At 45.6% G+C, this 12700-nt stretch overlaps 2 protein-coding genes across 2 annotated transcripts; both read right to left on the bottom strand.

Annotated features, from left to right (window-relative positions):
* Positions 1–751: 751 nt before the first annotated feature.
* LOC121297799 (ubiquitin-like protein 4A-A) lies at positions 752–4440 on the bottom strand. Its single transcript, XM_041224306.1, has 3 exons — positions 4290–4440; positions 1958–2063; positions 752–1404 (listed from the first exon to the last, which is right to left on the bottom strand). Exons 1-3 carry the CDS (start codon positions 4425–4427, stop codon positions 1367–1369), a joined length of 282 nt encoding a protein of 93 aa, XP_041080240.1. The 5' UTR covers positions 4428–4440; the 3' UTR covers positions 752–1366.
* A 5869-nt stretch (positions 4441–10309) lies between these two features.
* LOC121298080 lies at positions 10310–12681 on the bottom strand. Its single transcript, XM_041224882.1, has 3 exons — positions 12068–12681; positions 11683–11764; positions 10310–11519 (listed from the first exon to the last, which is right to left on the bottom strand). The coding sequence occupies exons 1-3, from the start codon at positions 12284–12286 to the stop codon at positions 11107–11109; spliced, it is 714 nt and encodes a 237-aa protein (XP_041080816.1). The 5' UTR covers positions 12287–12681; the 3' UTR covers positions 10310–11106.
* Between the last annotated feature and the right edge of the window lie 19 nt (positions 12682–12700).

Here is a 12700-nt window from a genome sequence, read left to right as displayed (position 1 = left end):
ACTGCTGGATTTGAACCCCATCCATCTCACTTCTATGAAAGAGCCCGCTTTCATTGCCTTATATAGGATATTAAGCAAGTCTTTGAAAATAAAGAACTCACCTGGATTTGAACCCAGGTCCCCAGAGATGGACAGCACATCGTGCCAGGCAATGAGCCACTGCACCACCTGCCTGCTTGCGTGAGTCTAACACTCTAACCTTGTATATGAGATTCATCCCACTGAAGAGAATAGGGATTATGAAACACAGGGCTCTGAGGTCAATACCTTGGATATCAGGGTCAACGCAAGGAGCTGTAAGACAGTGTGGTCCAGTGGTTAAAGTGCAGCGCTTGTAAGCGGAAGATCACTAATTCATTTCCCACTGACAGACTCATTATGAGACCCTGAGCAAGTCACTTCAACTCCTTATGCGCCATCCTGTGGATGAGATGTTAAATCAATGTCTCAGCAAGCACTGGGGAGCAAAGCAGGACAAGAACCTGGATGTCTTTGCTTTGCAGGAGTGAAGTAAACACTGGCCTTTTCTTTATGCAGAGGAAATGGAAGATTAGCCTGGAAAGCAACCACTGAAGAGGAAGGACAGGTTGGAAAAGGGTTAAAGTCTGAGCAAATACAAGCGACGCAGTGTGTGTATTGCAGCTGCAATCATTGCCTGGTTACTGTGAATAAATATGTATAGATCTCCTTCCAAGGCTGGTGTGACAGGATGCTGCATGGTGCTGTGAAGAAGGGAAACATCCACACTGTATATATTTCAAAACATCTGCGTTTATTTAAAAAAAAGGCTTTAAAGTGAACCAGTCACTCCTCTACCAGCAATGCTAATGGAAGCCGATACGGGGGCTGCAGACCAATAAAAACACACTCCATTACCCACAATCCTCCTGCACCAAACTGGGCTCCTTTGAAACAGAAAAGTAGAAAATGTGCTCAGAAAGGGTGTATCGTGTGGTTTATCTTATTAAACATATACAATGCTCTAATTAAAGAACAGTCAGTAAATATTTAGCAGTATTGTGAAACAGGATCTGGCACTGCTCCATGCTTTGCTCAGTGGGTGAGAAGCACTGGCAGATGCACTAATTAACAAGAGGGGAGAGGGGCGAGGGCAGAGGGGCGACGGGAGAGGCAAGGGCAGAGGAGAGGGCAGAGGACAGAGGGGAGAGTGCAGAGGGGCAAGGGGAAAGGGCAAAGGACAGAGGGGAGAAGGGGGGAGGGTAGATGGGGGATGGGCAACGGGCAAGGGGAGAGTGCAGAGGGGGAGAGGGCAGCGGGCAGCAGCAGTATTCCTCAGTCCAGGAAGGACAGCTCCATGCACTCCAGAGCTTCAGGGTGAAGCATGCAGGTCGGCAGCCGCTCCATATCATCCAGACTCAACAAGCGCAGGCTCCGCTCGTAATCCTGAGAGAGGGAGAGACACAGAGTCACAACTACACGCTGGTCTGCACCTGCGTTTCAAAGTGTGTGTGCTGCAGCTGCCATTGGGTGTGTGTGTGTGTGTGTGTGTTAGTGTTGCAGCTGGGTTTGTGTGTGTGTGTATGTGTCAGTGTGTCTGTGTTGCAGCTGGGAGTGTGTGTGTGTCAGTGTGTGTGTACACTGTATCTGTGTGTCTATGTACAGCAGTGTCTGTGTTTGGGACCGATGGAGTAGTGCGAGAGTCTGTGCTCAGAGGGGAGAGATTAAAAGTCATATTTAAAAACTTCATGCAACTCAAAGATGATAAACAATTGAAAACACTTTCCTTGTAGGTGTTACTGTTTATAGCTATATGTAGAATAACATGCATGCTTTTTTTTTACCTGAGTGCTGTGCTGTGCTGTTCTGTTCTGAGAATGAACTGTGCTATGCTGAGATTGAGCTGTGCTGTGCTGAGATTGAGCTGTGCTGTGCTGTGCTGTGCTGAGATTGATCTATGCTGAGATTGAGCTGTGCTGTGCTGTGCTGTGCTGCCTACCTGCCAGCGCCTTGCCTTTGTAGAGGAGTCCCTGTTGATTGACAGGTATGTTGAGCTTCTCAGAGACCAGACTCCAGACTGTGGAGACCTTCTCATCCTCACAGACCTGTCAAGAGACAAGAACACACAGTGAGGGGATGAGCATTAAACACTGAAATTACATCATCATCCTCACAGACCTGTCAAAGACAAGAACTCACACACATACACTTCATCTTATCAAGCAAGAGAGGCGAGAGCGAGCACCAACACTGAAACTAACTTCCATTGTCACAGCCCTGTGAAGAGAGAACACACACACACACACACACACACACACACGCACACACACACACACACACTATCAGAGCAATCTAGAAGCACAGCACTCCTGTGCCAATATCTGCCACCATGCAAATGCACTTCCTGTCACTGCACTGTTACATGCAGAAGCTGTATTCAAATCATTCTCAGTGGCTAAAAGGCAATAACAGCGTAGGGTTAGAAACAATAAAACAATGTTTTTAAAGACATCCCCTCCTTGACGGCTTCCTGTCCTCCTGCAGGAAGTGTCTCTTTACCTCAACAATACCTGAGCTTGGAAAGTCTATATTTTAAAGTGCTCTAGTTTGCAGCATCGCAGTTCAGCCCACTCTGTGATGCTTTATGTTCTGTTAGAAAATAGCCTCTGACTTGCCCGATCCCAACATAAACAACGGGCAGCCATTCAGCGAGGCAGCTTCTGAGAACCAACTCCTTTGAGAAGAGTGTGTGAGCAAGGCTGGTGCTGTTGAGACACAGGAAGTGGCTTCAAAGGGCTTCATGGGGAAAGCACACAGTATGAGGAGGCGCACAGAGCAAAGGGATACTGCAGCTGTCTCGTCTTGCTCACAGTCTCTCTCACGTCTCTCTCTCATTCTCACTTCCTGTACCCCTACATAAAGGTGACCCCTAAAGTGCTTTACATACAGAAAACCCCCCAATAATAAACAGTAAGGAAAGAGAACCGTTATTAAAAACAGAATCAACAGTAAGACGCATAATAAAACTTATGGAAAAGCTACATTAAAAAGGGATGTTTTTAATCAACATTTGAAGATTGCAATTGAAGGTGAATCTCTGATAAAAGGAGGTAAGGAGTTCCAGAGTGTGGGGGCATTAAAACAGAAAGCAGCCTCATCCCATCCTCTTACCATTCACTGCCATTGCCATTGCAATGATGCCAGCACAGGCGTAACGAGAGCCTTTTGTTTGGTTCTAGGTAGCATTCTAGCAGCAACATTTTGCACTAGCTGTAGGCGTAATAAAGCATGACTTGTAAGTCCAGAGAATAAAGCGTTACAGTAATCTAACCTAGACAAAATAAAAGCACGTCCTAATTTCTTTGCATCATCCAAGGATAAGAATGATCTAACTTTTGCAATGTTTTTTAAAGGATAGAAAGGCACTCTAGTAATGTAATTTAAATGTTTTTCAAAGGAAAGTGCAGAATCAAAAATAACTCAGGTTTTTCACTTCAGATTTTACATTTGATTTTAGCATGCCTATATCAATATTTGTCGAGTCCAGCTGTTGATTAGAGCCTAAAAATAAGAGGCTGTCTCATCGGAATTTAACTGTAAGAGATTCTGAGACATCCAGCTTCTAATATCGGCTAGGCATTTGAAAAGGGCATTGATAGCTGTTGTGTCACCTGGTTTAACAGATATATAAATCTGTGTGTCATCTGCATAGCTGTGGATATTCACCACATGTTTACGAATAACCTCCCCGAGTGGCAGCATGCATAAAGAAAACAACATGGGAGCAAGAATGGAGCCCTGCGGAACACCACGTGTAATATCAGCTAGTCCAGATGCAGATTCTCCTAAGGCAACAAAATACTGTCTGTTCATTAAACAGGATATGAACCAGTTTAGGACACGACCAGAAAGGCCCACCCACTCTCTACCACGATTAATTAAAATCTTGTGATCCTCAGTATCAAAGGCAGCACTCAGATCTAAAAGAATCAGTACAGATTAAGACTTAGAATGTGTACTTACACGCAGATCATTTATCACTTTGACAAGTGCAGTCTCAGTGCTATGGTTAGCGTGAAATCCCGATTGAACTTTCCCCAAAATGTTATTTCCAAGGAAATTATTAATTGGTTCAAAAACGACTTTTCAAGTACCTTTGCTAGAAAGGAAGGTTTGAAATAGGTCTAAAATTATTTAGAACTGAACTATCCAGATTCGATTTCTTAAGTAAAGGTTTCACTAAGGCGGTTTTTAAAGAAGGAAACCTTCCTGATGACAAAGAGCAATGAACTATATCGAGGATATAAATAAAGTAAACGGGCTGCACTCACCTGGTTTAAGGAGCTCTGTCCCTCGTAGTCTTTGTAAAACAACAGCAAACGCCTCCTCGCTTGGCTTCCTTCCACAAACAAACTTGCTGCATGAAATGCACTCGTTTCACGCAGAGACACGCCCCCGCCGGATCGCATTATCTGGCCAGCGGCTGCGCGGCGCCCTCTGCTGTTTATAATTGGTAGTGAACTTTAGCGGACAGAGAGGCTTTAGCTTTCATTTCCTATCCAATGCTGCCCTCGTGTGGACATTTGGTAGAACGGCTGTCAAGTAGTTGAAATGATTGTTAAGTAGTTTTGTTTCATAAAGTCGAAATAACATGTTGAATAATGTCACGTTAGCAGACTGAGTTACACACCGCTTGAGTTTTCTTGAGTTTTCCATCTATTTTAATACAACAGTCGGTGTGAACTACAAAAGATTTAGAACTGAGTAGTTTCTCGAGATTTACGATTATACTGTAAATTTACAGTATAATCGTAAATCTTGATAAACTAATCACTTCTAAATCTTTTGTAGTCATTTTTGTATTACTTTAGTATAAATACATGTTAATTTGGAATCATGTGTTGTTTTTTTCTGACTTTATGTGAACGAAAAGACACACATTTGCCCGTTTTCCCATTGGAAATAGAGATATTTTGAAATATCACTGTCCTGGTCACAAAAGCAAAGTTTGTGGGGAATAATAGCCATTTTCTATACTTTTGAGGCATATGCAATTAGGAAATAACAGTTACTACCCAGGAACAAAAAAAATAAATAATTTGTTACACAGTGTAATCCCTCCTCTTCAGGCATGAAACTCTGTATGCGTGTGTGCACTCTGACAAGGGAAGTGAATCTCATGTACCAGGTTACACTGCTACAGTGTCACAAGGAGTCATGGGTACTGTGGGCTGGTTCACTAGCCCTGCCTGCCTCTCCCCTGGGAGGTCTGGGTTCAAAGCTAGCTCCTAATACAGGTGAACTGAGTTTGAAAGCAGACCCACAACACAATGGAACAGCATGACTGATGTTCTCTGGTTAAGAGATTTATAATATTAATTGATAAATGGCCTTGTGTTCTGTGATTTATTTATTTTTTTTCCCCCACAACCTCATTTGTTTGAATCTGTCAAAGATACAATAGAAGTGACTTTTATTGGATATTTTCAACAGTAAACACCTGCATGTTGTACAAATTATTAGTTAAAGTACTGGAGGGAATATGACAACAGGCTTGAATAGCTCTCTGGCTGGCTCTGGCATTAGACTCTGAGTCCCAGGGTAGTTGGTTCAAGTCCCATGTGAGACAGAATTTTTAAAAATATTGTTTAATTTACCTTTTTTATCAATAAGGTTTGAATCCAGTTAGTTTGTGAGTCACAAATGAAATTAAGTTGAGCTAAGCCCCCTCTTCATCCTCTTCTGGGCAGACTACCCTTCTCTTCCTCCTCCTGTGGAAGCACAACCAACATCATCAGTTACAACCAGCATCATTGCTCATAATCAACCCCCAGACTTACAACCACCATGACTCTCAACCAACAGCATTACTTACCTCAGGAACTCACCTCCAGGACCCAGACTTGAACCACCATCTTTAGGGAGTGGAGGCTGTGGGATTAGTCCCCTGCACCACCAGCTCCCACAGGAAAGTGCTGGTTCACACTATATATAAGGTCAATTAACAAATCCTTTGAAATAAGCAAAGAACTGGATTTGAACCCAGTCCATCACTTCCACGAAAGAGGCCACTTTCATTGCCTTATATAGGATATTAAGCAAGTCTTTGAAAATAAATAAAGAACCCCCATGGATTTGAAGCCAGTCCCCAGAGGCGAACAGCACAGCATGCCAGGGAGCAAGTCACTGCGCCACCTGCCTGCTTGTGTGAGTCTAACACTCTAACCTTGTATATGAGATTCACCCCACTGAAGAAGATAGGGATTATGAAACACAGGGCTCTGAGGTAAATACCTTGGATATCAGGGTCAATGCAAGGAGCTGTAAGACAGTGTGGTCCAGTGGTTAAAGTGCAGCGTTTGCAACTGGTTCATTTCCTACTGACAGATTCACTATGAGAGCCTAAGCAAGTCACTTCACCTCTGTGTGCTCCATCCTGTGGATGAGATGTTAAATTAACATCCTATTGTAAGAGACTCTGTGGATAATGCACAGATCACAGCCTGGCCTGGTTAAGTGCTTTGTGATGGGGGCCAATGTGAAAGGTGAGACATATATTACTACATAAGAACTGGATGGCTTTCATAGGAAAATATGCGTTTTTATATTGCCTCCCTCATCAAGGGACACAATAATGTCTGTAAAGTTTCTATGATGGTGTAAACTTTCATACCCCCTAGCACTGCATTGTCTCCACTAATTCATTATCACTGATAAAAGTGAGTACCAATCCTTCCTCAATAGGCAAAGCTAGCGCTGCTGTTCAGGGCTCAGCATGCCTCAGCACTACCAACAAGCACTCGGGCGCTGGGGAGCAAAGCAGGACAAGAACCTGGATGTCTTGGCTTTGTGGGAGTGAAGAGAGCTCTGTGAACACTGGCCTTGCAGAGGAAATGGAAGAGTAGCCTGGAAAGCGACCCCTCAAAGGAAGGACAGCGCTCTGATCAAGGACAGGTGAAGGAGCATGAAAAGGCTTCAAGTCGTAGTTTAAAGTTTGAGCAAATCCAAGTGACACAGCGTGTGTGTGTACTGCAGCTGCGATTATTACGAATAAATATGTATAGATCCCCTTTCAGGGCTTGTGTGACAGGATGCTGCATGGTGCTATGAAGGGAAACATCCACACTCTATACAATTCAAAACATATGGATTTATTAAAGAAAAAGGCTTGAAAGTAAACCAGTCATCCCTCTACCAGCAATGCTAATGGAATCCAATACAGGGGTTGCAGACCAACAAAAACACACTCCATTACCCACAATCCTCCTGCACCAAACTGGGCTCCTTTGAAATGGAAAAGTAGAAAACGTGCTCATTGCTTCACAGAGCTGTTAGCATTTGTTCAGAAAGGGTGTATCGTGTGGTTTGTCTTTCCAAACATATACAATGCTCCATTTAAAGAACAGTCAGTAAATATTTAGCGGTATTGTGAAACTGCACCCCTGGTGGTCAGGACCTGGGGCTGCTCAATGCCTTGATCAGTGGGTGTGCTGCTGGTAAAACAGGAATGTCCAGAGGTTTTCTTGTTTAAATGCCAGTAGCGTACTTCTATTCTTACACACAGTGGTGGAGAGTATTGCTCAGTCCAGGAAGGATAGCTCCATGCACTCCACAGCCTCAGGGGGAGAGGGAGGCGGGAGAGGGGTGGAGGGCAGCGGGCAGCAGCTGTATTCCTCAGTGTGTGTGTCCATGCACTCCAGAGCTTCAGGGTGAAGCATGCGGGTCGCCAGCCGCTCCATATCATCCAGACTCAACAAGAGACTGAGGGAGAGACACAGAGTCACAACTACACCCTGGTCTACGCCTGCATTTCAGAGTCTGTGTGCTGCATCTGAGACTGTGTGTGTGTGTGTGTGTGTGTGTTAACAGTGTGTGCTGCAGCTGGGATTGGGTGTATAATAATGTGTGTGTGTGCTGCACTTGGTATTGTGTGTCTGTACTGCAGTTGGTATTGTGTGTGTGTGTGTATATAGCAGTGTTTGTGTTCAAGTTACCTTGTGTAGCTGCTCCAGACTCACTGCACGATATGTAGAACATGCATGCTTTATAACTGCCTTTGTAGAGGAGTCCCTGTTGATTGACAGGTATGTTGAGCTTCTCAGAGACCAGAGTCCAGACTGTGGAGACCTTCTCATCCTCACAGACCTGTCAAGATACAAGAACACACAAACAGAGAGGGGATGAGCATTAAACATTGAAACTACACTGAATAAAAATATAAATGCAACATGGAAAGTGTTGGTCCCATGTTTCATGAGCTGAAATAAAAGATCCCAGAAATTTTCCATACCGAGAAAAAGCTTATTTCTCTCAAATTTTGTGCACAAATTTGTTTGCATTCCTGTTAGTGAGCATTTCTCCTTTGCCAAGATAATCCATCCACCTGACAGGTATGGCATATCAAGAAGCTGATTAAACATCATGATCATTACACAGGTGCACCTTGTGCTGGGGACAATAAAAGGCCACTCTAAAATGTGCAGTTTCAACACAGAACACAATGCCACAGATGTCTCAAGTTTTGAGGGAGCGTGCAATTGGCATGCTGACTGCAGGAATGTCCACCAGAGCTGTTGTTAGAGAATTGAACGTTCATTTCTCTACCATAAGCCGCCTCCAATGTCGTTTTAGAGAATTTGGCAGTACATCCAACTGGCCTCACCACCGCAGACCAGGATGGTCTGAGTTCAGCCACACGGAGAGCTGATGAAACTGTGGGTTTGCACAACCAAAGAATTTCTGCACAAACTGTCAGAAACTGTCTCAGGGAAGCTCATCTGCGTGCTCGTAGTCCTTACCAGGGTCTTGACCTGACTTCAGTTGGCAAAAGCTCACCTTCGATGGCCACTGGCACGCTGGAGAAGTGTGCTCTTCACGGATGAATCCCGGTTTCAACTGTACCGGGCAGATGGCAGACAGCGTGTATGGTATCGAATGGGCGAGCGGTTTGCTGATGTCAGTGTTGTGAACAGAGTGCCCCATGGTGGCGGTGGGGTTACGGTATGGGCAGGCATAAGCTACGGACAACGAACAAAACTGCATTTTATCGATGGCAGTTTGAATGCACAGAGATACTGTGACGAGATCCTGAGGCCCATTGTCGTGCCATTCATCCACCGCCATCACCTCATGTTTCAGCATGATAATGCACGGCCCCGTGTTGAAAGGATCTGCACACAATTCCTGGAAGCTGAAAATGTCCCAGTTCTTCCATGGCCTGCATACTCACCAGACATGTCACCCATTGAGCATGTTTGGGATGCTCTGGATCGACGTGTACGACAGCGTGTTCTAGTTCCTGCCAATATCCAGCAACTTCGCACAGCCATTGAAGAGGAGCGGGACAACATTCCACAGGCCACAATCAACAGCCTGATCAACTCTTTGCGAAGGAGACGTGTCGCGCTGCATGAGGCAAATGGTGGTCACACCAGATACTGACTGGTTTGCTGATCCACACCCCTACCTTTTTTTTTTTTTTTAAGGTGTCTGTGACCAACAGATCCATATCTGTATTCCCAGTCATGTGAAATCCATAGATTAGGGCCTAATGAATTTATTTCAATTGACTGATTTCCTTATATGAACTGTAACTCAGTAAAATCTTTGAAAGTGTTGCATGCTGCGTTTATATTTTTGTTCAGCGTAGATCTTCATCCTCACAGACCTGTCAAGATACAGGAATACACTCTTCATCTTATCAACTGAGACAGGCGAGCGTAAGCACCAACACTGAAACTAACTTACACTGCCCTGTATGAGGACGCGCACAAAGAAAGACTGCAGCTGTCTAGTCTCGTTTACAGTCTCACTCCCCTTTCTCTCTCATTCTCACTTCCTGTACCCCTACATAAAGGTGACCCTCCATGTAGCCAGGGAATCCCCCCGCACCCTGATCAGAGCTCACAAAGGCAAACACGTCAATAGAAGCCGCAACAAACAGTTACAAGTACACAAACATCACAAGCGGGTCCGACCACAGCACGCCCGACAGCCGTAGGGTTTATACAAATTATGTAACGCTTTTCTAACTTTTGATTGGCTAACTGCATTCGCCAATCAGAAGTCATTTACCTTGTACCTGGTCTTTTATCCAATCAGATTGTTTAGGACAAGACGCAACAGTTCCACTTTCTGTCCATGAGGTGGCAGCATCGGTAAGGAATGCATCAAATAATCTTCCAGCGACGCCCGACTGCAATACCAGAGCGTATCTCAGACAGCTTCAAAGCAGCAGCAGTTTAAAGTTTTGGGAAGAAAAAATAATAAAAAAAAAAAAAAAACTTTATCGATAACAATAGGCTTCCCAGTCTTTGTCTTGGAAGCTAATAATACATGTAATTAATTCGGCTGCATGTTGTTGTTAGGACTCCCAGCTCCACATTCTCCTCTGTCTGCAGTACCAGTGCGTGTCCACGGGAGGGGGCAGTGCGCCTCAGTGGCTGCTTTCCTGCGCTTTGACTCCGCAGTTACATCTAAACATTGCATGAACTTTAACACAAAGAAAAGTTCCTGTCAGTACTTCAAAATACATTTTTGTAATTTGAAAAGAGTTTGCGTGAACTCTATGGAGTTAGAGGCAGGACACTTCACATGCTCCAGTTTACACGCAGTGACTGAAGAGGATATATAACGTACTGCAGCAAACTCTGTTGCTTTGTTCAGTGACACCAGTCCACACGAAAAGTAGGTGAAAAAGCAAGTTTTATTTTCACAGATAGAGGCTTCACAGTAATGTTTTATAATCCAAAATGAGGAATCAGAACAATACACTTTCAGTAGCGTTAGGCTTCAGTTTAGGGGCTACCCGTCCTCCTTAGCCAGGGCATCGACTGCGCGAGGCACAGCAAAAAATCCCAGTAACTCCACTTCAAGACACTAATATAAACTTTGAATTCCCGAAGCCAATTATCAACACAACAGCCACCGTGTTGCAAACATCCTGCTTCTCTGGTAATTCCCTCTAAGTAAAAGATGCGCTTTAGACGTGATCCGGCAGTCTTTAGTAGCAGGTTCCACTCTTCCCTCTCTCCCCTCAGTACTGCAACTCCCTCAGAAGCAGGTTCCCCACTCCCCTCTCTCCCCTCTCCCCTTAGAGCTGCAGCTCCCTCAGTACAGGTGCCCCACTCCCCTCTCCTCTCTCTCCCCTCAGAGCTGCAGCTCCCTCATTAGCAGCTGCACCTCTCTCTGTCTCTCCAGTCTGTGCTGCAGGGTCTGGTGCTCCGGCAGCTCAAAGAATGAGAAGGTGAAGCTGCGGCTGAAGCTGAGGTTGGAGACGGAGCGGAGGGGGGGCAGCGTGGCTGTGCGGAGCCGGGGGCGAAGGGGGGGCTTCCTGGGGGCTCTGCCCCTGCTCCCTGTGTCCTGTCCAGCAGGGGGCACTCTATCCTTCTCTCGAGGGGGGATGGTTGTGAACGAGGATTCAGAGAGGGACGGACCCCCCCAGGGGCTCATCTCCACACTGAGCACAGGAACACATTTCTTCCTCCTGGCCTGCGAGGGGCGCTGTGGCAGCTGGGACGCTGAGTAGGCAGGGAAGAAGACCTGCTTACTGGAGGCTTTCCCTGTTAAAGAATAGAACAGAACAGTGGGGTATCCCCATTTATAAACCTGTACCGATCTCCATTGGATATAGGGCTCAATTGTTTTACATAATATTTTGCCTGTTTCAGAAAATTATAAAATGACCAAGAAGTGAAGTCCTTAGCAGAGGAGCTGGTTCTGTACCTGTTGTCTGCTCGGTTCTGATCTGAATCACAGGTAAGCAGGGTACCTTGGGCTGGTCCTGGGACTTCACTAAGACTGCTCCCTGTTGGAGAGACATTGATAATGACACGATTATGTGATGGCATCACCTGGAAATTCAGTGAAACCAAAATCATTTTTTTCATAATATGAAAGACATTCACAAAGACTCAAGTTCAAGATGTTTGCCCGACTCACTTTACACCGGCCTGTCCCAGCTGCACTGACCTCCCTGACTATCACAGCTCCACACCGGCCTGTCCCAGCTGCACTGACCTCCCTGACTATCACAGCTCCACACCGGCCTGTCCCAGCTGCACCTCCTGACTATCACAGCTTCACACCGGCCTGTCCCAGCTGCACTCACCTTACTGGTTGATTCTGTCCCACGATGGTCCTGCTGGCTCCCCTCAGACAGTATGGAGCACACTCTCCTGTGATTGCGGGGGTTCAGGGGTAGGCTGCTCCCCCTCTCTCCTCTCTGGGCAGTGTGGGGACAGTCCATTCTCTCCCTCAATCTCTCAAGGCCCCCTGCCTTCCCAGCTGAGGGGGTCATCTTCTTGCAGGACCCTCGAAAATGTGACATTGCCAGTCACAGTATCAATAGCAGATTTGCTCTAATCCATTAATGGTGTGTAAGTGTGCAGGGCTTCAGTGATTCAGCACCAGAGCATCTCCAATGTCTGCTCCACTCTGTCCTCTCACTCTGACACGACTGCAAAGCAGTCCCACAGGCTCACTGGACGCTCTTGATGCAGAATAGGTCATTGTGAGGCTGCACATCAAAACCCAGCCTGAAGCTTATCAGGAACAATCCAGGAATCATTCTCACAGGAACACACAGAGATCCGACTGGAAAAACGCCAGTAAGAAACTGCTTGAATTTTAGGGAGCCCCCTCTGACCGACTCTTCCTCTTGTAAGCCTTTCCCTCGCTCTCAATCTCTCTCTCGTTCCTCCTGCATGACTGACCACCCCTCTCTTTCACTTTCTCTTCTCAG

This window comes from Polyodon spathula, chromosome 23 (assembly GCF_017654505.1).
Source record: "Polyodon spathula isolate WHYD16114869_AA chromosome 23, ASM1765450v1, whole genome shotgun sequence".
NCBI lineage: Eukaryota > Metazoa > Chordata > Actinopteri > Acipenseriformes > Polyodontidae > Polyodon > Polyodon spathula.
Note: the sequence above shows the minus strand (reverse complement) of the source record. Positions and strands in the feature narration are given on the sequence as shown.

Excerpts from the sequence above, each read along its gene's own strand:
- LOC121297799 (XM_041224306.1), bottom strand. The coding sequence starts at position 4,427 with ATGCGATCCGGCGGGGGCGTGTCTCTGCGTGAAACGAGTGCATTTCAT. Across the intron at positions 2,064-4,289 it reads GACAGAGCTCCTTAAACCAG|GTCTGTGAGGATGAGAAGGT; the intron begins GTGAGTGCAGCC and ends GTCTCTTGACAG. Across the intron at positions 1,405-1,957 it reads CAAAGGCAAGGCGCTGGCAG|GATTACGAGCGGAGCCTGCG; the intron begins GTAGGCAGCACA and ends TCCCTCTCTCAG.
- LOC121298080 (XM_041224882.1), bottom strand. The coding sequence starts at position 12,286 with ATGTCACATTTTCGAGGGTCCTGCAAGAAGATGACCCCCTCAGCTGGG. Across the intron at positions 11,765-12,067 it reads GGACAGAATCAACCAGTAAG|GGAGCAGTCTTAGTGAAGTC; the intron begins GTGAGTGCAGCT and ends TCTCTCCAACAG. Across the intron at positions 11,520-11,682 it reads CAGAACCGAGCAGACAACAG|GGAAAGCCTCCAGTAAGCAG; the intron begins GTACAGAACCAG and ends ATTCTTTAACAG.